This window comes from Strix uralensis, chromosome 38 (assembly GCF_047716275.1).
Source record: "Strix uralensis isolate ZFMK-TIS-50842 chromosome 38, bStrUra1, whole genome shotgun sequence".
NCBI classification, from domain to species: domain Eukaryota; kingdom Metazoa; phylum Chordata; class Aves; order Strigiformes; family Strigidae; genus Strix; species Strix uralensis.
Genome location: NC_134009.1, coordinates 354,761 through 380,863, shown reverse-complemented (window position 1 = coordinate 380,863; position 26,103 = coordinate 354,761). Strand labels below are relative to the sequence as shown.

At 61.6% G+C, this 26,103-nt stretch overlaps 4 protein-coding genes across 7 annotated transcripts; 1 reads left to right on the top strand and 3 right to left on the bottom strand.

The window, feature by feature from the left end:
* Positions 1 to 608: 608 nt before the first annotated feature.
* HACL2 (2-hydroxyacyl-CoA lyase 2) lies at positions 609 to 10,574 on the top strand. 3 transcript variants are annotated; one of them, XR_012626870.1, is made up of 17 exons: positions 609 to 741; positions 2,631 to 2,757; positions 2,890 to 3,091; positions 3,969 to 4,096; positions 4,172 to 4,310; positions 4,551 to 4,662; positions 4,756 to 4,855; positions 5,642 to 5,739; positions 6,650 to 6,786; positions 6,870 to 7,004; positions 7,113 to 7,227; positions 8,166 to 8,335; positions 8,428 to 8,498; positions 8,585 to 8,656; positions 8,770 to 8,875; positions 9,686 to 9,920; positions 10,487 to 10,574. XR_012626870.1 is itself a non-coding variant. In XM_074854696.1 (17 exons), exons 3-17 carry the CDS (start codon positions 2,653 to 2,655, stop codon positions 9,862 to 9,864), a joined length of 1,869 nt encoding a protein of 622 aa, XP_074710797.1. In that variant the 5' UTR covers positions 629 to 741; positions 1,251 to 1,282; positions 2,631 to 2,652; the 3' UTR covers positions 9,865 to 10,023. The 3 variants fall into 3 exon arrangements, 2 of the variants coding, with proteins under 2 accessions (XP_074710795.1, XP_074710797.1); XM_074854696.1 differs by lacking the exon at positions 10,487 to 10,574 and adding an exon at positions 1,251 to 1,282 and having other exon boundaries at positions 629 to 741; positions 9,686 to 10,023; XM_074854694.1 differs by lacking the exon at positions 10,487 to 10,574 and having other exon boundaries at positions 9,686 to 10,023.
* Positions 10,142 to 11,978, bottom strand: LOC141937219 (uncharacterized). The gene is made up of 2 exons (XM_074854772.1): positions 11,021 to 11,978; positions 10,142 to 10,536 (listed from the first exon to the last, which is right to left on the bottom strand). Exon 1 carries the CDS (start codon positions 11,976 to 11,978, stop codon positions 11,049 to 11,051), a length of 930 nt encoding a protein of 309 aa, XP_074710873.1. The 3' UTR covers positions 10,142 to 10,536; positions 11,021 to 11,048.
* A 44-nt stretch (positions 11,979 to 12,022) lies between these two features.
* On the bottom strand, positions 12,023 to 18,460 carry SYDE1 (synapse defective Rho GTPase homolog 1). Its single transcript, XM_074854654.1, has 8 exons — positions 18,373 to 18,460; positions 16,527 to 17,141; positions 15,035 to 15,778; positions 14,748 to 14,962; positions 14,531 to 14,657; positions 14,280 to 14,437; positions 13,358 to 13,595; positions 12,023 to 12,450 (listed from the first exon to the last, which is right to left on the bottom strand). Exons 1-8 carry the CDS (start codon positions 18,458 to 18,460, stop codon positions 12,023 to 12,025), a joined length of 2,613 nt encoding a protein of 870 aa, XP_074710755.1.
* Positions 18,461 to 19,869: 1,409 nt separating this feature from the next.
* LOC141937204 (macrophage mannose receptor 1-like) lies at positions 19,870 to 25,336 on the bottom strand. Of its 2 annotated transcripts, none has more exons than XM_074854751.1 (7): positions 25,239 to 25,336; positions 24,200 to 24,496; positions 23,873 to 23,929; positions 22,981 to 23,373; positions 21,710 to 21,855; positions 20,318 to 20,427; positions 19,870 to 20,226 (listed from the first exon to the last, which is right to left on the bottom strand). In XM_074854751.1, the coding sequence occupies exons 1-7, from the start codon at positions 25,273 to 25,275 to the stop codon at positions 20,100 to 20,102; spliced, it is 1,167 nt and encodes a 388-aa protein (XP_074710852.1). In that variant the 5' UTR covers positions 25,276 to 25,336; the 3' UTR covers positions 19,870 to 20,099. The 2 variants fall into 2 exon arrangements, with proteins under 2 accessions (XP_074710852.1, XP_074710851.1); XM_074854750.1 differs by having other exon boundaries at positions 25,203 to 25,318.
* Between the last annotated feature and the right edge of the window lie 767 nt (positions 25,337 to 26,103).

Below are 26,103 nucleotides of genomic sequence, written 5' to 3'. Positions count from 1 at the left end.
AACCCCCCCCCATGGGAACACTCCCCCGCCATGGGAGACGCCCCCCCCCCCCCCCCGAAGACCCATGGGAGGCCCCATGGGACACCCTGGGGGAGATACCCCCCCCCCATCTGGAACCTTCCAAGTGGGACCCCCATGGGAGACCCCCCCAAGAGAGACACCCCCCCCCCAAGTGAGACACCCCCCCAGGAGAGACCCCCCCAAGGGAGTCACCCCGCAAGGGAGAGCCCCCCCCAAGAGAGACCCCCCCGCCCAAGAGAAACGCCCCATGTGAAACTCCCGAAGTGGGACCCCCATGGGAGACCCCCCCAAATGCCCCCCCAGATCACCCCCCCACGTGAAACCCCCAAATTGGGACCCCTAAGTGACCCCCCGCCAGGTAACCCCCCCCCCAAGTGAGAGCTCCATGTAACCCCCCCCCTTCCCCCATGGGGGAACCCCCCTGGGGCGCGCCCCTGCCAGGCCCCGCCTTACGCCACGCCCCCGTCCCCATTGCCACGCCCCCTTTGGCTTCCGCCCCGCCCCTCCCCGCCAGCCACCAATCAGCGCGCAGAGGAGGGGGGTGGGCGGTGCGCGGACGCGTGACGTCAGAGCGCCCGCGGGAAACAGGAGGGGGGGTGCCGGAAGGGCGCGTCACGTGACTCAGGCGGCGGCGCGGGGGGACGCTCGGGGGCTGCGGGATCCCCCCCCCCCCCCCCCCCCCCCGCCAAATCCGGACGGTCCGAGGGGGCGTGGCCACAGGTGGGGCTGTGGCGTGGCTTGGGAAAGGGGGCGTGTCCGACAGGTGTGGGCGGGGCCGCGGTGCTTCCGGGAAGGGCAGGTGACTGCGGGGACAGCGGGGGGGGGTCGGGGGAATAGGGGGGGTCTGGGGGGGGCGTGGAACCGGTGACACCCGTGAGGGGACGTGGGACACGGAGTCCCCGTGGGCGGGGTGTCCCCGGGCCCTGGGGGGGTCATAAATTTGAGGGGGGGGGCATGAGGTCTGTGGGGGCACAGGAATGGGGGGGTCTGGGGCGAGGAAGGGGTTTGGGGGCGTCCCTGGGGTGTCACAGGCACCCGTGGGGTGACACTAGGGACAGGGGTGGCCGCGGTGACAATAAGGACATGGGTGGCCACGGGGGGGGTGGGGGGGGTGGGACAGCGTGGCCATGTTGGGGGGGGGGGGGGGGCAGCAAGGACAAGGTGGCCCCGGGGACAAGGAGCCAAAATGGGGTAGAAAACCAAGATTGAGCTTGTCCCCTTTGTCACAGGGACCTGTCGTCACCTCGCTGTCACCCAGCAGGTACCACCATCCTGGGTGGGAGGGGGGCAACACCCACCAAACCCCCAAACTGCCCCCAAAATGGGATTATTTCGCTCAGTTTTGCCCCATTTCACTCTTGTGTTTGCCGCTGGTGAGCAGCAACACCCATCTGCCTGGTTTTTAAGCCCCAAAAGGGGGAAATTGGGATTTAAGGAGAAAATCCGGCATCGGAATCCGCTCCGGGTGCGGGAGGTGGCTAAAACCGTGTATATTTTGGGGAAATTAGGGCGGGTTTGGTATCATCTGCCTCTTCCCCTCGGGTCTTCATGCCCTTGCCAAGAATTGTAGCAGACTGATGCTGGGGCGCCACCGACGCCTTCGTTAGGTGGTAATTATGCAAATGAGCTGAGTTTGGCGCCAGGGTTGAGGCGGAGAAGTGGTACTGGGCTCAGTTAAACCGGGTTCAATTAAACCAGGTTCAATTCACCGGATTCAATTCATTGGGTTAAATTAAACCAGATTCACTCTACCAGGTTTGGTTAAACCGGGTTGTGTGAATTTAGTTCAGTTAAACCAGATTTGATTAAACCAGGTTCATTTAAACCAGGTTCAGTTCACTAGGTTCAGTTAAACTGGGTTCAGTGGGTTCAGTTAAGCCAGACTTGATTAAACTGGGCTCAGTTAACCACATTCAATTAAACTATGTTCAGTTCATCAGGTTTGATTAAACTGGCTTCGAGTAAACCGGGTTCAGTGAAACCATGTTCAGTTCACTGGGTTCAAATAAACTGAGCTCAAATCCCTGGGTTCAATTAAACCATGTTCAGTTCATCAGGTTTGATTAAACTGATTTAAACTGGGTTTGAGTAAACCAGCTTCAGTTCACCCAGTTCAGTTAAACTGGGTTCAGTGAAACCAGGTTCAATCGATTGGTTTCTATTAAACTGCGTTCAATTCACTGGGCTCAGTTAAACTGGGCTCAGTTAAACTGTGTTTGATTAAACCAGGTTCAATTCACTGGGTTCAGTTAAACTGGACTTTATCAAACTGGGTTCAGTTCACCAGGTTCAATTAAACCATGTTCAGTTCATCAGGTTTATTTAAATTGGGTTTGATTAAACTGGATTTGATTAAACTGGGTTTGAGTAAACAGGGTTCCGTTCACCAGGCTCAATTAAACCGGGTTCAGTTAAACTGGGTTTGGTTGAACCAGGTGTGGTTAATGTGGGTTCGATTAATCCAGGTTCAGTTGATCTGGGTTTGATTAACGTGGGTTCAGTTAATCCAGGTTCAGTTAATCTGGGTTCAAGTCATCCCTGGTCTGTGTAACCTCAATCTCCTGTTGATTTTTTTTTTTTTTCCCCTCCATCCTGGCAACATTTTCCAGCTCCTGGCGCTCCGGCATCCCCATGGATCTCCTTGTCGGCATCGGCTGCGCCGGTGCCGGGCTCGTGGCGGTGGCGTTGCTGGGCGTGGCCTATCGCTTGGGGCTCCTCTACCAGCTCTGCCACAAGGTAGGATGAAACGGGCAAAACCGCTGCTCTTTTGCCCAAAAATGCCTATTTTTGAAGCGATCTCGGCCAACGGTTTGGCAAAGGGACGGTGACAACCGTGCGCGTCCTCCCGGTGGCCTCCTCCCCGCGCAGGTGGACCCTCGGAGCCCCCGGCACGGCGGTGAGTTGGTGGCGGAGGTGCTGAAGGCGCACGGCGTCCGCTTCCTCTTCGCCCTGGCTGGTGGCCACATCTCGCCCGTCTTGGTGGCCAGCGAGAAGTTGGGCATCCGCGTGGTGGACACCCGGCACGAGGCCACCGCCGTCTTCGCCGCCGATGCCGTCTCCAGGCTCTCGGGTGCGGATATGGAGGGGGACCTCATGCTCAGCACCTTCTCCTGCCACAATGGGTGGAGGGTTTTGGGGTGTCCCCACTTGGAGGGGTCCCAGTTGAGTGAAGAAGGGTTCAAACACTTTCCATGGGCGGTTTTTCTCCCCATTTATTGCTCCCTAGAAATAATTTGGCAACTCTGGTGAGGATACGGCAAGGAGAAGGTGAACCCCATGGTCAACACCTTCTCCTGTCCGAATGGGTGGAAGGTTTTGGGGTGTCCCCTCTTGGGGGGGGTCCCGGTTGAGCCAAGAAGAGCTCAAAGACTTTGTGGGTGTCCAGGGTCTTTCTGTGGGGGGTTTTCTCCCCATTTATTGCCCCCCCCCGAAATAATTTGGCAACTCCGGTAAGGACCAGATGAGGAGGTGACCCTGTGGCCAGCACCTTCTCCCACCCCAATGGATGGAAGGTTTTGGGGTGTCCCAGCTTGGGGGAGGTCCCAGTTGAGTCAAGAAGGGCTCAAAGACTTTGTGGGTGTCCAAGGTCTTTCCATGGGGGTTTTGTCCCCATTTATCCCCCCAGGAGATAATTTGGCAACTCTGGTGAGGATACAGCAAGGAGAAGGTGACCCCGTGGCCAGCACCTTCTCCCACCCCAATGGATGGAGGGTTTTGGGGTGTCCCAGCTTGGGGGGTCCCAGTTGAGTCAAGAAGGGTTCAAAGACTTTGTGGGTGTTCAAGGTCTTTCCATGGGGGGTTTTGTCCCCATTTCCCTCCCCCCCACCCCGAGCTAATTCAGCTGGTTGGGTGCCCTCAAGATGATCAACCAAGCGTGCCCTGAACCCCCAGACAAAAATCGGGGTGCAGAGGGACCCCCTTTCCCCCCCCCCCCCATTTCCCCACAGGTCGCATCGGTGTCGCCGCTGTCACCGCCGGTCCCGGCGTCACCAACACGGTGACGGCCGTCAAGAACGCCCAGATGGCCGAGTCCCCGGTGCTGCTCATCGGGGGAGCAGCCGCCTCACTGCAGAAGGTGGGGACACCCCATTTTTTGAGGGGTTTTCCCTCATTTTTGGGGGTTCGAAGCTCATTTTAATTCTCTCGGCAGGGGCGGGGAGCGCTGCAGGACATCGACCAGCTCTCGCTCTTCAAGACCCTCTGCAAATCGTGCGTCTCGGTGCGCGCCGTCCGCGACATCGTCCCCACCCTCCGCAAAGCCATCGCCACCGCACAGTCGGGGACCCCCGGTAAAAAACTGGGGGGGGGGGGTGTTGACACCCTAAAAACACCCCCCGGGGTAGCGGGTAGGGTGGTTGGGTGGTGGTGGGGTTTTTTTCCCCGCTGCGCGTCACCCGGGGCGGTTTGCAGCGGTGCTTTGGGGTGTTGCTGTTTGAATTTGGGGGGGGGGGGGGGGTTTAGCCCCACCCAAAGCGGTTTTGGGGTGATGTTGAGGGGTCCCCGCCTTGCCCTGCACCCCGATTCTGTAGGACCCGTTTTTGTGGAGCTCCCCATCGACGTGCTGTACCCCTTCCACGTGGTGGAAAAGGAGATCGGTGGCACCAAGAGCAGCCGGGGGCTGCGGGGAAAGGCGGTGCAGTGGTGAGTGCCCCCCCCCGGCCCCAGCACCCCAGGGTGCTGCCAGCACCCCAAGGTGTCCCAGCACCCCAATATCCATCCCCCCCACCCCGGTAGGTACCTCCAAAACTACATCCGTAACCTTTTCGCGGGTGCGTGGGAGCCTCGGGACGTGTCCCCGTTGCCCGTGAAGGTGCCGCTGGCCACCGAGGATGAGGTGGGTTTTGGGGGGACACCCCCCCCCCCCTTCCCCGTGCATGGTTTGGGGGTTTTGGGGTGTCTGTGGATGGGGGGGGGGGTTGGCTGAGGTGGGTTTTGGGGTGGCAAATAGGGGTTTGGGGGTGGTTGAGGCAGGTTTGGGGTGTGGCAGAGGTGGGGTTTGGGGTTAAATCAGCTGGTTTTGGGGCTAAGATGGGCTGATTTTAGGACTCAGTTGAGCCATTTTTTGGGGATCAGCTAAGCCAGTTTTGGGGTGCTGCTGAGCTGGTTTTGGGGCCTAAGCTGGTTTTGGCACTCAGCTGGGCCAGGTTTTGGGGATGACTGAGGCAGTTTTGGGGCTCAGCAGAGCTGATTTTGGGGGATTGACTGAGCCAGTTTGGAAGCTCAGCTGAGCTGGTTTTGGGGCTCAGCTGGGCTGGATTTGTGGCCCAGATAAGCTTGTTCTGGGGCTCAGCTGAGCCAGTTTTTGGGGCTGACAGCCAATTTTGGGGCCCAACTGGGCTGGTTTCTGGGGCTCAGGGGAGCTGGGTTTTGGGGCCCAGCTAAGCCAGTTTTGAGGCCCAACTGAGCTGGTTTTGGGGCTCAGCTAAGCCAGTTTTGGGGTTCAACAGTGTTGGGTTTTGGGGCCAACCCTGCCAGGTTTGGTGCTCAACCCAGCTGGTTTTGGTGCTTACCAAACTGGGTTTTGGTGCCCAAATAGGGCTGGTTTTGGGACTGACTGAGTTGGGTTTTGGCACCTGATCGAGTGGGTTTTGGGGCCAATCCAGGTGGTTTTGGGTCACAGGTGCAGCAGTGCGCAGAGCTGGTGAGCCGGGCTGTGAAGCCGCTGGTGCTGGTGGGCAGCCAGGCCATGCTGCCACCCACGCCGGCCGAGGAGCTGCGGTGAGACGCTTCGGGGACAGCTGAACTGGTTTGGGGACAGCTGAACTGGTCTGGGGACATATGAACCGGTTTGGGGATGGCGGAGCCAATTTGGGGGCTGCTGAGCTGGTGTGGGGACAGTTGAGCTGGTGTGGGGACAGCTGAACCAGTTTGGGGACAGCTGAACTGGTTTGGGGACAGATCAGCCAATTTGGGGTCTGATGAGATGGTTTGGGGAGAGGTGAACTGATTTGGGGACATCTGAGCCAGTTTGGGAATGGATGAACCAGTCTGGGGACAGCTGAGCTGGGTTTGGGGACAGATCAGCCAATCTGGGGTCAGATGAGCTGGTGTCAGGATGGATCAGCCGGTTTGGGGACAGATGAGCCAGATTTGGGCCTGACTGAGTGAGTTTTTGGGTTCAGCTGAGTCAAGTTTTAGGGCCAAACCAAGCCAGATTTGGGGCCCTGGCTGAGCCGATATTGGGGCCAAACCAAGCCAGTTTGGGTCTCCAACAGCCAGTTTTGGGACCCTGCCCGAGATGGTTTTGGGGCAAAACTGAGCCAGTTTGGAGCCCTGACTGAGCTGGTTTTGGGGCCAGATTGAGCCAGTTTGGGACCCTGCTCCAGCTGGTTTTAGGGCCAAACTGAGCCAGTTTTGGGACCCTGTTCGAGCTGGTTTTGGGGTCAAACTGAGCCAGTTTGGAGCCCTGACTGAGCTGGTTTTGGGGCCAAATTGAGCCAATTTGGGACCCTGCTCGAGCTGGTTTTGGGGCCAAACTGAGCCGGTTTTGGGGCCCTGCTCGAGCTGGTTTTAGGGCCAAACTGAGCCAGTTTGGAGCCCTGACTGAGCTGGTTTTGGGGCCAAACTGAGCCATTTTGGAGCCCCACCGAGCCATTTTTGGTGCACCCTGACGCCTGCCTACCCGCAGCGCGGCGCTGGAGGCCCTGGGCATCCCCTGCTACCTGGGGGGGGCGGCGCGGGGGCTTCTCCCCCCTGACAGCCCCCTCCTCCTGCGCCAAAACCGCCGCGACGCCCTCCGCGATGCCGACCTGGTGCTGCTGGCAGGTACCGGGGTGGGGGAGTGGGGGGACACGGGGACACCCACAGCGTCCCCGTCCCCATTGTGACACCCCACGCCTGTCCCCAAGGTGCTGTCTGTGATTTTCGTCTCTCCTACGGGCGCCTTTTCGGGCGTCGCGCCGCCGTCGTGGCCGTTAACCGGGACCGGGTGCAGCTTCTCCGTAATTCCGATGTCTTCTGGAAACCCCGGCTCGCCGTGCAAGGTGAGACCCCCCCCTCCCCGCTTCCCTCCCCCAAATTCCTGCCCTGGTTTCCCCACCCCCGGCCTGAAATGGGGGTGTGGGGTGTGACGAGTTGGGCGTTCTCGGCAGGCGACGCCGCCTCCTTCGTGGTGCGGTTGGCGCGGAGCCTGCGGGGCTACGCCTGCCCCCGCGACTGGGCCGAGGGGCTGCGCGAGGCCGAGCGGAAAAAGGAGCAGCTTAACCGGTGAGGGGACAGGGATGGGGACAGCGATGGGGACAGGGGAGGGCACTGGCATGGGGGTGAGGATGGGGACAGACACAGGGACAGGGATGGACACAGGAATGGGAACAAGGACAGTGATGGGGACAGGCACAGGGACAGGGATGGAGACAAGGACGGGGTTGGGGACAGACACGGGGACAGGGACAGGCGTGGGGACAGTGGTTGGCACCAGGATGGGAACAGGCACAGGCGTGGGGACAGGGACAGGGATGGGGACAGGTGAGGGCACAGGCGTGGGGGTGAGGGTGGGCACAGACACAGGGACAGGGATGGACACAGGGACAAGCATGGACAGACATAGGGACAGGGACACAGGAACGGGGACAAGGACAGGGATGGGGACAGACACAGGGACACACACAGGGGCAGGGGAGGGCACAGGCATGGGGGTGAGGATGGGGACAGGGTTGGCGACAGGGATGGACACAGGAACAGGGACAAGGACAGGGTTGGGGACAGGGATAGGGACAGGCATGGGGATGGGGACAAGCACAGGGACAGGTGGGGATGGGGATGGGGACAAGGTTGGGGACAGACACAGGGACAGGGAGAAGCACAGGGACAGGAACAGGCACAGGTGTGGGGACAGACACGGGGACAGGGACAGACACAGACACGGGGATGGGGACAGGGACAAGCACAGGGATGGGGACAGGGAGGGGTGTGAATCTTGGCCTGTTTGGGGGGGATCCTGGCCCCTTTCCAGTTTGGGGGGGCTCCCCACTCCCAGTTTTGGGGGACCCCAACCCATTTCCAACTGGGGGGGGTCCCCCATTCCCAGTCCTTGGGGTACCTCAACCCATTTCCAACTGGGGGCCCCACCCCCCATTCTTTGGGGGATCCCACCCACCTTTTCCTTACCCTGGGGTGGTGGTGGGGGGGGTGTCTCCCCCCAACAGGGAGAAAGCAGCGACCCCCACCCCACAACACCTGAACCCCCTGGACCTGCTGCACCGCCTGGACTCGCTGTTGCCCCCCGAAAGCCTCCTGGTAGCCGATGGGGGGGACTTTGTGGGCACCGCTGCCTACATCGTCCGTCCCCGACGTCCCCTCTCCTGGCTGGACCCCGGTAAGGACCCCCCTGCCCCCTCCCCCCCCCGGCCACGCTGTCACCGTAGAGGGGACACAACTGGGTGACGCCGCCGACTGTTGTCTCCGTAGGAGCTTTTGGCACACTGGGAGTCGGCGGAGGGTTCGCGCTCGGCGCCAAGCTCTGCCGTCCCGACGCGGAGGTACGGGGACGCGGTGGCCTGCAGGGACGGTGGCCACTGAGCCACCCATGGTGGCCTCACGGTGTTTGTCCCCTCCCCGGTGCCAGGTTTGGGTCCTCTACGGTGACGGTTCGCTGGGCTACAGCTTGATGGAGTTCGATACCTTCGTGCGGCACAAGGTCAGATGGTGGCAAAACCGGGGTGAGGTGGCAGGTGGGGGGAAAAAATGGGGTTTTGTCCCTGTCCTGGGGTGTCACCGGGGCGTGGTGGCCCCATGCTTTGTCACCTACAGACGCCTGTCATCGCGCTGGTGGGCAACGACGCGTGCTGGAGCCAGATCTCCCGGGAGCAAGTGGCTTTGCTGGGCAGCAACGTGGCATGTGGCCTTGAGTACTTGGGTGAGCACTGTCCCCCCCCCATATTGTCCCCAGATTTGGGGACACTCGGGTGACCCCATGTCATCCTAGGGTGGATTGAGCCATGCCTGGTGGCACCACGTCACCGTGGGGATGATCAGGCCATGCCTGGTGGCATCATGGCACCTTGGGGACAATCAGGCTGTACCTGGTGGCACTGTGTCACCCTGGGGTGGATTGAGCTGGGCTGGGTGTCACGTGTCAGTCTGGGAAGGACCAGGCCAGGGCTGGTGGCATCACATAGCTTTGGGGACAATCACATGGTCAGGTCACCTCCAGGGACGATTGGATTGTGCCTGCAGGGGCTGTGTCACCCCTGGGAGGATCAGGCCACATCTGGTGGCATAAGGTCACCCTGGCTCAGGCCACATCTAGTGGCAACAGGTCACCCCTGATCAGGCCACGTCTGGTGGCGCCAGGTCACCCCTGATTAGGCCATGTCTGGTGGCACCAGGTCACCCAGATCAGGCCCAGTCTGGTAGCACCGTGTCATCCTGGATCAGGCCATGTCTGGTGCCACCATGTCACCTGTCATCCTAGATCAGGCCATGTCTGGTGGCACCAGGTCACCCACCACCCCAGATCAGGCCACGTCTGGTGGCATCAGGTCACCCCAGATCAGGCCACGTCTGGTGGCACCGTGTCACCTGTCACCCCAGATCAGGCCATGTTTGGTGGCACCATATCACGCATCACCCTGGCTCAGGCCATGCCTGGTGGCACCATGTCACCCCCATATCAAGCCATTCCCATGGAGGTGACAGGGCCACCCCCCCCGTCCCCTCCCTCCAGACTACCACTTGGTGGCCGAAGCTCTGGGTGGCAAAGGCTTCGTGGTGGGTCGCCCGGACCGTGAGCGGCTGGAGGCCGTGCTCCGCGCCGCGCAGGATGCGTGCCGCCAAGGCCACCCTGTCCTCCTCAATGCCCTCATTGGCAGGACCGACTTCCGCGACGGCTCCATCTCTGTCTAGGGACAGTGTCCCCAAAACGTCCTGGCTGTCCCCCCGACGGGGCAGGGACGAAGCAGGTGGGTTTGGGTGACACTGGTGCTGGATGCCTAACCCAGGGGACAGCCACACCCCCGTGTCCCATCCCCCCCCCCAGCAATAAAGCAGCACCCTGTGCCCACACCCGCTGTCCTGTGCCATCAATTTGGGTGCCACCACCCCTAAGTGACACTTTGGGGACTGTCACCTCCCCTCATCGAGACGGTGTCACGCCAACACACGCACAAAGCTGGGCGGCGAGTGCAGCTTGTGTCATTTATTGCTGGTGACGGTGACAAGGCAGTGGCAGGGCAAAGAGGGGGGGGTCAGGTCACCCCAGAGGGGGGTCAGGTCACCCTAGGAGGGACAGGGGACAGCCTTGTCACCCCCCCGGCCTGCCTGCGCCCCCTGCCCGGGCGCGTTAACACTGGTGGCTCAGCCCGGCCAGGCCGGTGGTTTCACATTCAGCTGGTTCCTTTAAGGCTAATACTGAGCGAGGCTGGTTTTGGGGAGGGAGGGGGGGTATTTTGGGGAGCCCTCCCTCCTCCGCTGTAACACTGGCAGTGGGTTTATTTTGGGGGTAAAAAGAGGGGGTTTTGTGTTGCAGGCTGCGGTGATGGCGTTGGCGTCCATCCCGGTGTACACACGCACACGAAGCTTGAGTAATAAATAAAAAAAAAAAGCTCAGCGCTCCCGTACCGGCAGCCCCCACCTTTGAGGGGGGCAGGGGGCTAGAAAATGGGGGGGCCCCAGTGGGGTGGGGGGCGCCCGCTGCCACCCAAGTAGCAAGAGGGAGCCCCATCACCTTCCTTGGGGTGTACACGCAGTGGGGAAGGGGGTTTGGGGGAGCAGGGGAGGGGCAGCCCCCCACCAGCCTGAGCGATGGAGGTCATGGACCCTTGTCAATATTTCCTAATACTGTTTTTTTTGGGGGGGGGAGCAGACCTGGGGGGGCCAACAGGGAAGGGAGAAGGGGGCAAACAGGCACTTGAGGGCAAAATTTGGCCATACAAAATAAAAAAAAAAAAAAAGCCGAGCAAGAGGCACCGAGCCCCACGTCCCTCCTCTGCGCCCCCCCGCCAAAAAACACGGGGAGGGGGGTGCAGAAACCAGAGCTGGGGCTGTTTTGGGGGGTCCCCACCTCACCGAAGGCGGCATCACCCTCGCTGTCAGGGTCCCTCCGGCTCAGCGCTGTGCAAATCGAAGGCAACTAGAGGCAAGTGCTGCTTTTTTGGTCGCTCTCGCACCGGTGGTGGCACCGGCGGCGGCATCGGCACCGGTATCGGCATCATCACTGTCACTGGTGTGGGCACCGGTATCGGCATCGTCACTGGTGTTGGCATCGGCACCAGTATCAGCATCATCGGCAGTGTCAGCATTGTCACTGGTGTTGGTACCAGTACCGGTGTTGGCGGCGTCACCGGTAATGGCATTGGCACTGGTGTTGGTACTGGTGTCGGCATCATCACTGGTGCGGGCGCTGATACCAGTATTGGCACCAGCAGCAGCACCAGTGTTGGCATTGGCACCAGTATCGGCATCGTCACTGGTGTTGGCATCATCACTGGTATTGGCATTGTCACCCACGTTGGCATCATCGGCACCGGTATCGCACCAGTGTTGGCATTGTCACCAGTGTTGGCATTGTCACTGGTGTCGGTATTGGCACCAGTATCAGCACTGGTGTCACCATCGGCACGGGTGCTGGCATCCGCACCGGCGTTGGCACTGGTGTTGGCATTGTCACTGCTATTAGCACTGGTGTTGGCATCGGCACCAGAATCGACACCGTCACCGGTTACTGGGCCCAGTGTTGGCACTGGTGTTGGTATTGGCACTGGTGTTGGCGTTGGCACCAGAATTGACACTGTCATTGGTTTTGGCACCAGCGTTGGCACTGGTATCAGCATCATCACCAGTATCGTCACTGGTGTTGGTACGAGCACTGGCATTGGCACCAGCACCAGTGTTGGCATTGGCACCAGTATCAACACCATCACCGGTATCAGCACCAGTATCAGCATCGTCACTGGCATTGTCACTGGCGTTGGCACTGTCAGTGGTGTTGGTACTGGCGTTGGCACTGGCACCAGTATCATCACCGTTGTTGGCACTGGCACCGGTATCGGCACCGGCGCCGCTCTCACAGGCAGACGTTGATCTGCTTGGCGAGCTCCCGCTCCAGGTCGAGGATGAGCGCGTCAAAGTCCTTGAGGTTGAGGCGGGGGCCGAAGGGCCCCTCGGGCTCCTCGCCCAGCGCAAAATCGGCCACGAAGAGGGTCCGGCGGTGCGGGGAGCGCCGTGCCGGCACCGCGGCCTCGCCGTCACCCGCTGCCACCTCATCGTAGTCGGCGTCGCCGGCCGTGCCGGGCACCAGTAGGAACTGGTGGTCGCAGACGCTCCAGTCGCCGGCGTAGCGGTTGCTGGGGGGACTCTCGGGGCCTCGGGGCCGCGGCCGGGCCACCACCGCGCTCTCCAGCAGGTCCAGGCGCAGCGCTGGTCCCCGTGGTTGCCGCGGGCAAGTGGGCTGAGCCCCCTCCCCAAGTTGGGGGGCTGGGGTCGAGCGGGGGGCTGTGGAGAGATATAAAGGTGGAGGGGGCGTCACTGGGAGGTTTGGTGGTGTTGGGGGGTTGGGAAAATGGGGGGGGGGGGCAGAGTTTTTGCTGGGAGGGGGGAGACCCCAGATCAGCTGCTGGGAAGGGGGGGGGGGGCAACTGCTGGAAATAGCTGGGGGGGAGCAGACCAGCAACAAATGGGGGGACCCCCAGGAGAGCTGTTGGATGGTGGGGGGGCCATGGACTGGCTGCTGGAAAAATGGGGGGGCAACCAGACTTTTGGTGGAGATGGAGGGACTATGGTCCAGCCACTGGGAATGAGGCGGGGGCAGAGCAGCAATGTGGGGGTCACAGAGCCCTGGAACAGCTGCTGGGGATGGTGGCACATGAGGGGGGTCACAGACCACTTCCAGGGCTGGGGGGGGGTCCCCAAAAGCAGCCATTTTGGGGTCACAGACCCCTGGAGCAGCTGCTGGTGACAGTGGCACATGTAGAGGGGTCACAGACCCTTTCCAGGGCGGGGGGGGGTCCCCAAGAGCAGCCACATGGGGGTCACAGACCCCTGGAGCAGCTGCTGGGGACAGTGGCACATGAGGGGGGGTCACAGACCACTTCCAGAGCTGGGGGGGGTCCCCAAAAGCAGTAATTTGGGGGTCACAGACCCCTGGAGCAGCTGCTGGGGATGGTGGCACATGAGGGGGGGGGTCACAGACCACTTCCAGAGCTGGGGGGGGTCCCCAAAAGCAGTAATTTGGGGGTCACAGACCACTGGAACAGCCACTGGGGACGGTGGCCCATGGTGGGTGGTCCCAGACCCCCCCAGATCAGCTGCCACTGATAGCAGCCCAGGCAGTGGCCCTGCGCAGAGCCTCCCCACAAAATAGGGGGGTGCAGGTGTGTGTGTCCCCCCCTTCTCTGCTCACCCGGCCAGGCCTGCAGCAGGTAATGCAGCACCTCGATGTGCCTCTTGAAGTCAACGGCGCTGGCGATGTCCTCGCTGTGGGCGTAGCTGCGGGTGGCGGCGGCGGAACGTCGGGGCTCCTGGTTTTGGGTGAGCAGGACGGGCCCGAAGCAGACGGCGATGTTCTGCGAGTTCATGCGGTTGAAGTCGTGGAAAGAGGCCACCAGGCTGAGGTGGTCCAGGAGCCGCGTCAAGGTGGCCTGTGGGGACAAAGCGGCCTCAGTGGGGACGGTCTCTGATGTCACCCTCTTGTCCCACACCCCCCACCCCAAAACCGAGCCGAGGGGACTCGCCCTGGGGGATTTGGCTGAGGATGGGCCAGGACCGAGTCACCCAGTGAATGTGGGGGTGTAACTAAAGCCTTAGATAGTGAGGGGACATAAAAACCCCCCCACAGAAAATGCCTGGGGGGTCCTGAGGAGGGAGGTGACATGGGGACATGCCCCATGCCGCAGGTCAAGAAATAAGGATTTGCAGCGGCAAGTTGGGATGGGGGGAGACCATGGGCCCCCCTTAATACCTCACCAGGGCTGGGCAAGCCCTTTCTTGGCACTGGGCACCCCACTTTTGGCACCAGACACCCACCTTTTTTGGCACCAGACACCCACCTTTTTGGTGCTGCGCACCCCCTTTTTTGGCACTGGACACCCATCTTTTTTGGAACTGGACACCCCTTTTTTGGCACTGGACACCCACCTCTTTTGGCACTGGGCACCCTTTTCTGGCACTGGGCACCCTCCTTTTTTGGCACTGCACACCCTTTTTTGGCACCGGACACCCCCTTTTCTGGCACTGGACATCCATTTTGGCACCAGACACCCCTTTTTTGGCACTGGGCACCCTTTTTGGCACTGGACACCCCTTTTTCAGCGCTGAGCACCCACCTTCTCCACACTGGGCAGGCAGTCGAGCAGGGTGACCGCGTCCCGCTCTCCTGGGGGGCCGCGGGGGGGTCGCTTGGCCATGGCCTCCAGCACCACGTGGTAGAGCGTGGGGGTGATGAGCGGCGTGGGCAGCTCCCGCAGAAAATCCTTCAGGATCCCTGCGGATGAGGCGACACGTCGAGGAGGGTGGAGGGACCATCGCCGTGGTCCCACAGGGACATTCGGGGCACCCCCCGGGGGCGAGCACCCACCCGTGATGACGTTAATGTCGGGGTAAAGCTGCTCCGAGAGCGTCACGGCCGCGCTGTCCCTCTCGAAAGCGTCACGAAGCTCCTTCTTGACGGCGGCCGAACCGCAGAGCCGGTACAACCCCACCACCTGCCAACAGGAACACCCGTCACCGCCATTTGGGGGTGTTTATTTACCACCCCCGCAGCCTGTAACCGTCACCACAAGTGCCCCACTCACCTTCAAGCCTCGTTTCTCGATTTCGGCAACGCATTTCTGGATGAGCAGCGGCACTTTGGTGACCGTCTTCTCCCTCTCCACCAGTTGGCCCAGCTCTACGCCAAAAACACGGGGCTCCCGTTCCCCGGGACTGTCCCACTGCTCCACCAAGGTGAATTTGGAGTAGAGAACACCGCGAGGTTGGAGCCGCACCGCCAGCTGCTGGGCCCGGCAACCTACGGAGCCAAACGGTGCCGTCAACAAGGCACCGGAGTCGCCCCAAAACCCCAAACCGACCCCCACCGTACCTCTGAAAATGTGCGGCAGGACCACGGTGCCGTGGCAGCAGAGACGGTTGCGACAGGAGGTGGGATCCCAGGAGAAAACGATCACCTTGAGGTGCCGGGCACCCTCCAGCTCGAGGTTGAAGGTGTGGTTGAGGCCGAGGAACGCCGTCTTGCAGGGCAGCAATGCCGTGCGAGCCCGGTTGGCCGCATCTACCTGCAAGACGCAAAAAACCTCCCGGGCTTCAGCCCGCGGCGGCTTCAGGTCCCTCACGCCGTGGAGGTGGACGCTCACCAACCCCGAAATGTGCTGCCCGCACCGCGGCGGCGTCTCCCCGCAGCTGTAGGGGCGGAAAGCGCCCACATCCAGCCCGTTTTCCCCATCCTCCGCTTCGGTACGTGCCCCGGTTTTAGCTGGTAGCTCCGGGGAGTCACCGTCGCTTAAGTAGCCGCCTTTGCCGGCCGCTTTGGCTCGCGGTAGCCCCGGTTGTGAAGCCACGCTGCTGTCTAGGTGGTAGCGGCTGATGACGTTGCTGGATTCCTTGCGGGTTTCGGAGGGCGAGGTGCCGCCGTCTTGGCCCCGGGGACGGGGGCTGCGAAGGCTCAGCTTCCTCCGTAGCTCCGGCAGCTTCTTCATCTTCATGGAGAGGCGACGGACGGTACCGGGGGATTTCACTTTGTTGAGCGAACGGCCCTTTTTGGGGCTGGCGGGGGGTGAGGGAGGGGTCAGGCCCGTCCCCGAGCTCACGCATGGGATCGGCATCTTCCCTGTAGTGGGGGGGGGGGTGTGAAAGGGGTCAGTGGGGTTCTGGGTGGACACTGGGAAGGCTGGGAGGGGTGGGGTTGCTCTGTGGAAAGTGCTGTGGGGTGGAGGGAGGGTCCTGTGGGATGGGGACAATGTCCTGGGGTGGGGACAGGGATTGTGGGGGTCTGAGGACACTCCCCTGGGGTGGGAAAAGGGGCTGTGGGGTTTTGGGAACACTCTCCTGGGGGTAAAGTGGGGACAGGGACTGGGGGGGGCAGGGGACAATGTCCTGGGGTGGGGACAATGTCCTGGCGGCTGGGGATGGGGGCTGTGGGGTCTTGGGGACAGTGTCCTGGGGGATGGGGAAGGGATGGGGACTGTGGGGGCCTGGGGCAATGTCCTGGAGTGGGGACAGGGACTGTGGGGTCTTGGGGACATCCTTGGGGACAGGGACAGTGAGGTTCAAAGGACACTGTCCAGGGAGTCTGGGAAGGGACAGGAACCTCTGGCCTGAGGACAGGGAAGGGACAGGGACCACGGGATCAGGGTGACGCCATCCTAGGGGACAGGGACATGGGGTCTGGGGGACACTGGGGACAGGGACCATCAGCTTTGGGGTCCAGGAGACCTCACGGGGGACAGAGAAAGGACAAAGACCGCAGGGTGCTGCAGATGGGGAGATGGGGGGGACAGGAGGACAAGGACTGCGGGGGACCGGGGGCCACCACCGTATCCCCGCTCCCCGACCCATAGCCACGTGCCGCCCCTCACCGCACGCCTGGGTCCTGCTGGCTCCTGGCTCCTCTCCCCGGCTGGAGCTCTCGGCCTTTCCCAAACCGCCCCGGGGGGGGTCCTCCCTCCCCATCTTCGGGGGGGACTCGCCCCCACGGCCCCTCTCAGCGTCGCGGTTCCCTCCGCTCCATGTTTTCCAGGAGCTCCCAAGCTGAGGGTCCTCATCTTCGGGGATGGGGTTGTACCAAATTTCACCCTCGCTGCCGGACGCGCCGGTATCCGCTTCGGCTCCACCACCGGGTTCTTCCAGCCCCGATCCCTTCACCGACGAGAGCACCCAGTGCCGGCTGCTCCGCTCCAGACTCTGCAGGTACGCGCCATGTCCAGGGCTCCTACCGGGACCACCCAGCTCCCCGGAGCTGGTCACCGTTTCGGCTTCCTCCGCCGGTTCCACGTCTTCCTCACCAAGCTGCTCGATGGTGACGGGGTCCGACTCGCCGGTGTCTAACGGGGGATCCGGGGAGGATTTGGGAGGCAGCGCGCGGCCGCCGCAGGAAAAACGGGCCCAATTCTGCTTGCGGGATGCCGCCGGTACCGGCTCCACCGATGCCACCTCGGGGGCCACCGGAGAATCGGGGCTTGGCGGGGGATGCTCTGTGGAAGGAAAAAAGTCGGGGTGAGGGTCCCCAAAACACCACTGGGGAGCCCACTGGGACATGGGGACCCCTCTCTCTCATCTTCCCCCACCACTCTGAGCCAGGTCACCCACTGCTGTCACCCCAAATCCGTGGCCGTGCCGGACGGGACCCCCCGTTTCCCGGTGAGCGCAGGCGGGTGTGCGCAGCCCCTTGCCAAGCGGGATTTCCGGTTGTTTACAGCCGGACGGACCCGTGGCCGCGCTCCCACCGTCCCGGCGTGGGCACGGGGAGCCCTGGCAGGGCATGGGGGGGCACAGCCGAATCTCTCTGCACCCCAATAAGAACAGGGCTGCACCCCAACAGGGACGGGGGTGGCTCTGCCCGTGCCCCTTGGCTCCATGCCCTGCCCCCCTCCTCAGGCTCACACACACAGGGGGGTCCCCCCAATAGTGCACCCCAAATCTCTGCACCCCCACCTCCAATTCATGTGTCCCCCCCCCGCTCAGGTTGTCTGCATCCCTCCAACTTGGGCACCCCAATCTCCCCTGCCTTGTGCACCCCCAATCCCCCTGCACCCACAGCAAGGTGCTCCCCCCGTGGCACCCCACAAATCCCCAGGACCCCCCCCCCGGTGATGCCACAGCTGTGGTTTAGTGTGGGGCACCCCCAGAGATGTGGGGTGGGGACTGGAGGGATCCCGGGGCCGGGGACACCCCGATTCCTGGAGGGCACAGAGGGAGCTGGGGTGATGAGGGGCCCCTTCCTTGGGGGGCAGGAGGCACCGTGGGATGATGGGGGTCCCTTCCTTGCGGGGGTCCCTACCTGGGGGGGCAGGAGACACCCCAAAGTAATGGGGGATCCCTTTTTTGGGGTACAGGACCCTTCCTTCTTGAGGGGTGCAGGAATGACCCCAGGATGATGGGAGAGGTCTCTTCTTTGGCAGGGTGATGGGAGGGGTCCCTTCCTTGAGGGGGGGGATCCCTTCCTGGGGGGGGGTCCCTTCCTTGGGAGGGGGAAGGCAGGAGGGACCCCAGGGTGATGGGGGGTCCCTTCCTTGAGGGGGGGGCGGGCAGGAGGGACCCCAGGGTGATGGGGGGTCCCTTCCGGGGGGGGGGGGTGGGTGTCTCTTCCTCGGGTGGGGGGGTACCTTCCTTGAGAGTGGGGGTGTCCCTTCCTCGGGGGGGTGCAGACGGGACCCTGGGGTAACGGGGGGCCCGTTCCTCGGCGGGGGTGAGGGATGTCCGTACCTCTGTCCTTGGCGTCCGACTTCTTCCCGCGCGGGCGGTCGCGGCCCCTCAGGCGGGAGAAGGTCCGCCGCAGCAGCGGCTCCGCCATCGCCCGCCCCGCTCCCCTCACACCTCGGAGGGCGCCCCCCCACCCTCCCCCTCGGCCCTACTCGGTCCCCTCGGTCCTTCCAGGTCTCCTTCAACCCGTCCCGGTGGTCTCAGCCCGGCTCAGTCCCCTCAGCCCGGCCCGGTTCCCTCAGGGCCGTCCCCGTCCCCTCAGCGCGGCGGGGCCTGGAGCGGCGGCGCCGCCATCCCGCGGCGCGAATTCCTGGGATGCCGCCGGCAGCGCTGCCGGGAGCTGTAGTCCGGAACCACGGGGAACCCCCCAGGACCGGAGAAACCGCCCCCCCAGGACCGGGGACCCCCTTCTGGACTGGGACACCCCCTCCCCTGGACCGGGAGGACCCCCCCCTCCCCGGAGCGGGGACAACCCCCCTGGAAAGGGGGGCCCGGTTCCCCCCACCCCGGGCCTGCGGTGGCAGGGTGAGGGGTTGTGGGTAGCCCTGAGGGGTATTTGGGGGTCTACGGGGTATTTAGGGGAGTCTGAGGGTGCTTTGGGGAGTCCTAGGGGGTATTTAGGGGTCTGGAGGGGATTTAGGGGACTCTGCAGGGATTTGGGAGTCTGGAGGGTGTTTAGAGGGGCCTGGAGGGGGATTTGGGGGAGCCCTGGGGGATATTTGGGGGTCTAGGGGGTATTTAGGGGGGTCTGGGGGTGTTTGGGAGAGCCCTGGTGGTATTTAGGGGTCTGCGGGGGATTTAGGGAGGTCTGCGGGGATTTGGAAGTCTTCAGGGTATTTAGAGGGGCCTGGAGGGGTATCTGGGGGAGCCCTGGGGGATATTTGGGGGTGTAGGGGGTATTTAAGGGGTTCTGGAGGTGTTTGGGAGAGAGCTGGGGGGTATTTGGGGGTCTGGAGGGGTATTTGGGGGAGCTCTGGGGGTATCTGGGGATCTGGGATGTGTTTGGCTGGGCCCTGGATGATGCCTGAGGGAATCCTGTGGGGTATTTGGGGCGGGGGGGGATACAGCGGGGGTCTGAGGGTATATGGGAGTTTGGAGGATATTTAGAGGGGTCTGGAAGGGTATTTGGGGGAGCCCTGGGGGATATCTGGGGGTCTGAGAGGGTATTTGGGGGGAGGTCTGAGGGTGTTTGGGGGTATCTGAGGGTCTAGGGGGTGTTTGGGTGGTCCTGAGGGTACTTGGGGGAGCCCTAAGGGGTATTTGGGGGGTCTGAGGGGTATTTTGGGGAGCCTGAAGGATAATTGAAGGGATCATGGGGGATTGTGGGGAGCCTGGGGGCCAAAGACCCCCCATCCTTCATGTGTTAGCACCCCCCAAACCATCACTGCTCTGCTGAGGGACCCCCAAACCCAGAGCCAGGAGCCACCCCGCTCCCATCCACCCCACAGCATCAGGGGTCCCCTGTCGCACGCAGCCCCCCCACATCACCGGAGCGGGGCCTCACTCTGCACACGTGTTTATTGCCCTGCAGGGACCCCCCCATTCCACCCCGTCCCCCAAATTTTCCCTGGAGATCCATCCATGGATCCCCAAAACAGATGTGCTGGAGGTCGGAGCTTCATCCCGGAGCGCTGCAGGTTGGCTGTGACAAGCGGAGATGGGTCAGGGGGAGCCCCCCGAGGGGGCAGTGGGTGTTGGGGGGGGGGTGTCTTGGCGTGTCCCTTGCACGCTCAGGGGTGCCCCTCGCACACCCAGGAGAGTTTGCTGGTGCAAGGGTAGTCGTACCACTCGCCGTCCTCCCTCACCACCGCGCAGTTCTCCTGGCGCCCGCCGTTGGGCTCGTTCCTGTGCCACGAGCTGCAACGAGGAGGGGGGGATCAGGACAGTTTAGGGGTGTCCCCCCGCATCCCCAAACCCCCGTCCCCATGTCCCCCAGCTTCAGCTGTACCTGTTTTCCCGGGATAAGATAGTCCCATCCGCTCGCTTCCAGGTGCCCTCGACCTCCTCATCCCTGATGCCGAGCCAGGAGGAGCTTTGCAGCATGGTCCGGACGTGATCCTGGGGACAACGGCAGCGTCACCCCACGGCAGAGCCCCCCACAATCCCCTGCCCACCCTTGGGGACAGCAGTTTTCCGTGGCAGGTAGGACCTGATGCCGTAACCCCCCTCAATACCCCAACACCTCCCCACTGCTGGCACAACCTCTGCTCTGGAGTGGGGGGATGCAGGGGGAGTTTGGGGGGGGGGTTTAAGGTGTTGGGGGACAGTTCAGAGGAGGTTTGGGGTCGGGGATGGCAGGGTGAGAGTCTGTAGAATGCTAAGGCTGGGGTTAAGGTCAGGTTATACACAGGTTTGGGGTCACAGTTAGGAAAAGTGACGGTTAAAATTGGAGGGTCATTGGGGTCTGGGTTACCAGGGCTAGTTTAAGACCTATATATTTAGGGTTCGGGCTGGGTTAAGGCCCTGCTGGGGTCTGGACTAGCTTAGGGTTATCTTAAATGCTATATATTTAGAGTTAGGCCTGGGCTAGGGCCCTGCTGAGGTTTGGACTATCTTAGGGTTAGCTTAAATCCTGTGTATTTAGAATTAGAACTATAGGTATTTGGCGTTAAGGCTGGGTCAGGGCCTCACTGGGGTCTGAACTAGTTTAGGGTTAGTTTAAATCCTGTGTATTTAGAGTTAGGACTGTGTTAGGGCCCCGTTGAGGTTCTGGACTAGCTTAGGGTTAGGTCAAGTCCCATATATATGTAGGGTTAGGTTTAGGATAGGGTTAAGTGTAGGGTAGGAATAGGGTTACGGTTAATCAGATTTGGGTTAAGTCAGGGTTAGGGACAGGATTAAGGTCAGGGTTATCGTTAAGGATAGGGTTAAGGTCAGGGTTATGCTGAGGGTTAGGGTTAGAGACAGGGTTAGGATCAGGCTTAGGGTCAGGGTTAGAGTTAGAGTCAGGATTAGGGTTAGGGATAGGTTTTGGCTGGATTTGGTTTAGTATTAGGGTTACAGCTCTGTTAGAAATGGTGTCGGGCTTAATTGTAGAAGTATTGGGTACTAGAGTGTAAATTTAGGGTTAAAAGGACCAAATTTGGGTAAAGCTTAGGGTGAGGACTTAGCAGCACCCACCCATGGGACAAATGGGGTGCAGGGTGACCCCAAAGCTGTCGTAGGGTTCAGGGCAGGGTTTATGGGGTTCACGTGAGGCTTCCAGCCACTCCCCATCCCCCAGAAGATCATCCCCTCCCCACAAAGCCCAGCTCAGGCACCACAGTGTCCCCCGTTGCCGTCCCCCCGCCGTCTCTGTCCCCCCTAAATCCGTCCCCCCCCCGAATCTGTCCCCCCTCACCTTCTCCTCGGGACTGTCCACCTCCAGGAGCTGCGAGCCCAGGAGCGAGCAGAAGCTCTGGGCGTTTTCCCAGGAACTCGCCGTTTTGGAGTAGAAATAGCAGGAATTCGCAAAATAGGTCCAGCCTTTGGAGCAAGGGGCACAGCCTGGGGGGGGTGGGACACAGAAAAAGGGGGGTCACCCCCCAGCTGGGGCTGTGAGACCTGACAGCCCCGGCCAGAGACACAACCCTGGCTGCTGAGCATCCTCACTGGGTTCGCATTACAGCTGGGTTAGGGTTAGAATTAGGTTTATGTGGGTTAAATCTTACATATTTAAGGTTAGGACTGGATTAGGGTCTCCGTGAGCTTCAGGCTGGGTCAGAATTTGGTTGAATCCAATATATTTAGAGTTAAAACTGGGTTGGGGTCTCACTGGGCTTTGGGTTTAGCTTGATACGTTCAGGGTTACAACTGGGTTGGCGTTAGGGCCATGCTGACTTTTGGGCTAAATCAGGATTATTTTAAATCCTATAAATTTGGGTTTATGGCTGGGTTAGGGTTAGAACCCCACTGGGATTAGGGCTAGTTTAGGATTAATTTAAATCCTGTATATTTGGGGTTAAATCTGGTTTAAATTTAGGGCCCCACTGGGATTAGGGCTAGTTTAGGATTAATTTATATCCTGTATATTTAGTCTTAAATCTGGGTTAGGATTACTGGGGCTAGGGTTAGTTTAAATCCTATATATTTAGGACTACAAATGGTTTATCCTTAAGGCCCTGCTGGGGTTTGGGCTAGCTTAGGGTTAGGTAAAGTCACATCTATTTAGGGTTTGAGCTGGGTTAAGACTCCACTGAGGCTTGACCTCACTTAGGGTTAGGTTAAGTCACACATGTTTAGGGTTTGAGCTGGTTTAAGGGTTAGGACCTAGCTGAGGTTTGATGTCATTTAGGGTTAGGGTAAGTTGTGTATATTTAGGGTTAGGTTAAATCGCACACATTTAGGGTTTGAGCTGGATTAAGGGTTAAGATCTGGATGAGGTTTGACGTCACTTAGGGTTAGGTTAAATTGTGTATATTTAGGGTCAAGTCTGCATCAGGGTTAGGACCCCATTAAGGTTTGGACTCAATAAGGATTAAGTCACCCTCAATGTAGCATTAAATCAGGTTTAGCGCCCTGTTGCGGTTTGAGCTTAGCTTAAACTGCATCCATGCTGGGTTAGGGCTGATTTCAGCCATCTTAGAGTTAGGCAAAGCCCTAAAAAATTGACCTAAAGAAGCCAGGACTAACAGGAGAGGGAGCAGACGTTGTCCTTGCTCCCGTGGACCACCCAGCGGCTCCACTCGCGGTCGCCGGTGTAGAGCATCACCGTGTGCTGGAGGTTGTTGCCGTAATTGAAGTACAACTCGTAGCCGCGGAGGGCCAGCAGCCCGCCGGCGTGGCACTCCCAGCGCTGCAGCTGCCCGTCCTCCCGGCACTCCTCCAGCCTGACCAGGGCCAGATTTTGCCCCCGGGTTGCCGTAACGCAGCGCTGGCTCTCCCAGGCCCGTAACTGGCCCCCGGGTGACCACTGGAAGCGTTGTGCCGCGAGCTCGGGCTGGCATGTTGTTGCTGTCAGTCGTTGCCCGCTGGCTTCGATGCACAGGCGGTGCGCTTCGTTGTACAGCAGGAAGGAGCGGGAGGCTGAGGAGGGGTGACGGGTGAAGCGGGGTGGGGGGGACACATGGGAATTGGGGACACACATGGGGGTTGGGGACACAAACAGGGGTCGGGGACACACACGGAGATTGGGGACACACACAGGGGTTGGGGACACACACAGGGGTTGGGGACACACACGGGTTGGGGATGCATGTGGGGATTGGAGACACACACGGAGATTGGGGACACACATGGGGATTGGGGACACACACAGGGGTTGGGGACACACACACGGGTTGGGGACACACGTGGGGATTGGGGACACACGAGGGTTGGGGACACACATGGGGATTGGGGACACACACAGGAATTGGGGACACACGGGGTTTGGGGACACAGACGAGGTTTGGGGACACACACAGGAATTGGGGACACACACAGGGATTGGGGACATACAGAGAGATTGGGGACACGCACAAGGGTTGGGGACACCATGGGTGTCACCGTGGGAGGAGGAGGAGGAGGGGGGGGGGACACGCACCCACATTCAGCAGCTTCTTCTCCTTCTCTGCCTCCAGCGCCTCCGTCAGGGCTGCAACTGGGGGGGGGGCACACACACACACATGGGGGGGACGCATGTCACCCTGTCACTGATGTCACCCTGTCACCACAAGGCACAGGGTGTCCTGGAGCTGCTGCGGTGGCCGAGGTGGGAAAGGGGCTGATGTTGAGGGGTGCCGAGCCCTCAGCCCCCCATGGATCCCCCCTGACACCTCGATAACCTTAACTCAGCCCCCCCCAGCACCTCCAGCGGCATCTCCCCAGATGGAAGGGGCCCCCCCGCGCCCCGCAGAGCCCCGCTACTCACCGTGCCGCGAGCCGACGGCGAGGAAGAGGATGTTCATCAGCACCGAGACCCCCAGGGCCACGGTGCCCACCAACACCAGCTTCTCCCTGGAGCAACACCCCGACTCGGAAGGGGGCGTGTGAGTGACAAGGGCCCCCTGCTTGGGGCAGAGCCCAGTGGCACCGGCTTTAACCGCCGCTCTTGGCGCTGCCCATCTCGTACCGGGGGGGTCGGGCACCTGCTTTTGGCTCGGTGGGGTGAGGGGGGAGTCCAGGGGTTCGTAGGGGTTCTCCTCGGCGAGGTACAGCTCGCTGCAGGCTGAGGGAGGGGGGAGGCAGCGGTGATGGCATTTGGGGGGGATCCCCCCTGTCCTGGTGCCACCATGATCCCTGGGGATGAGGGTGGGGGATTCTCCCTGGTGCCACTTCCCTGGGGACCCCCCAAACTGGGCATCAGGGGTGGGGGATCCCCCCCTCAAGGTGTCTCCCAAGGCACCAAGGATGGAAATGGGGGTCCCCTTTGGTGCCATCATCCACCCTGGGGACCCCCTCCTTGGACACTGGGGGTGGGACAGTCTCCCCTGGGGGTCACCGACCACCCCAGGGACCCTCCCCGCCTCAGGCATGAAGATGGGGACCCCCTCCATGCCATTGCCCCCACCCTGGGGACACCCCTTAGGGACAAGAGACAGAAATGGGGTCCCCTTTGGTGCCACCATCCACCCTGAGGTCCCCTCTTGGGCACCGGCGATGGGGGGATCCCTTTCTAGGTGCCACCACTCTTCCCAGTGACCCCTGGCACTGGCGGGGGGGAGATGGGGATCCCCCCTGGGTGCCACAGTCCACCCTGAGGACCCCCCCTCAGACACCAGGGATGGCAGAACCCCCCTGAGTGCCACCACCCACCCTGGGGACCCCTTTTAGGCCTCAGGGACAGAGACAGGGCACTGTGAGACCCCAAAAGTGACATGGGGGTGTGTGTTAGGGACCCCCCACCCCATCCAGCACCCCGGGGTGCTCCCTACCTTCCCCGCCACCGGGCCCCAGCACCCACATCTGACCTTGCCCGCCTTGGCTGGACTCGACGTTGCCGTACATCGTCCCTGTGGCACCGAATTTCTGTCCCCAAGGAGTGTCCCCCGCTGATAAAACCCGCAGGAAGCAGTTTGGGGGGTGGGGGTGGGTGGGTGCCGGATGCACCCCACCCTGGGGACGGCCCTCGAAGAGGCCCCCGAGCACCCAGTGGCTCTGTCCCTCCACCCCAAAGCTGGGCTGGAGGTGACACCGTGGGTGACAGTCCCCAGGCCCTGGGGATGGGCCCATAGGAGGGTGGTGGGGGGACCCAAGGGTGCTGCCTGGGGGGGGGGGGGGGGGGGGGGGGGTGTGCTTGGAGGGGGGACACACATGGGGACAGCAAGGGCCGAGTGTCCCCATGGCAGTGTTTGGGGTGTCCTGTGCCACGGTGTCCCCATGCCCAGGGTGTCACCGTGCCCAGGGTGTCCTCATGTCAGTGCCTGGGGTGTCCCCATGCCAGGGTGTCCCCAGGCCCAGGGTGTCCCTATGACAGTGTTTGGGGTGTCCCCATGCCATGGTGTCCCCACGGCAGTGTCCAGGGTGTCCCTGTGCCCAGGGTGCACCCATGACATTGTCCAGGGTGTCCCCATGGCAGTGTTTGGGGTGTCCCCATGCCCGGGGTGTCCTCATGGCAGTGTTTGGGGTGTCCCCATGCCTGGGGTGTCCCCCCCAAGCCCACGCTCAGCAGACATCGATGTCCAGCGTGTCCCCATGGCAGTGCCCATGGTGTCCCCGTCACCAGCATGTCCCCATGTCCGGCACACCCCTGGCATCTGCCCACACCAGGGTGCCCCCACACCCCCAGGAGAGCTGGGTACCCCGCCCCCGAGGCGGGTGCCTGGCCCCACGCCA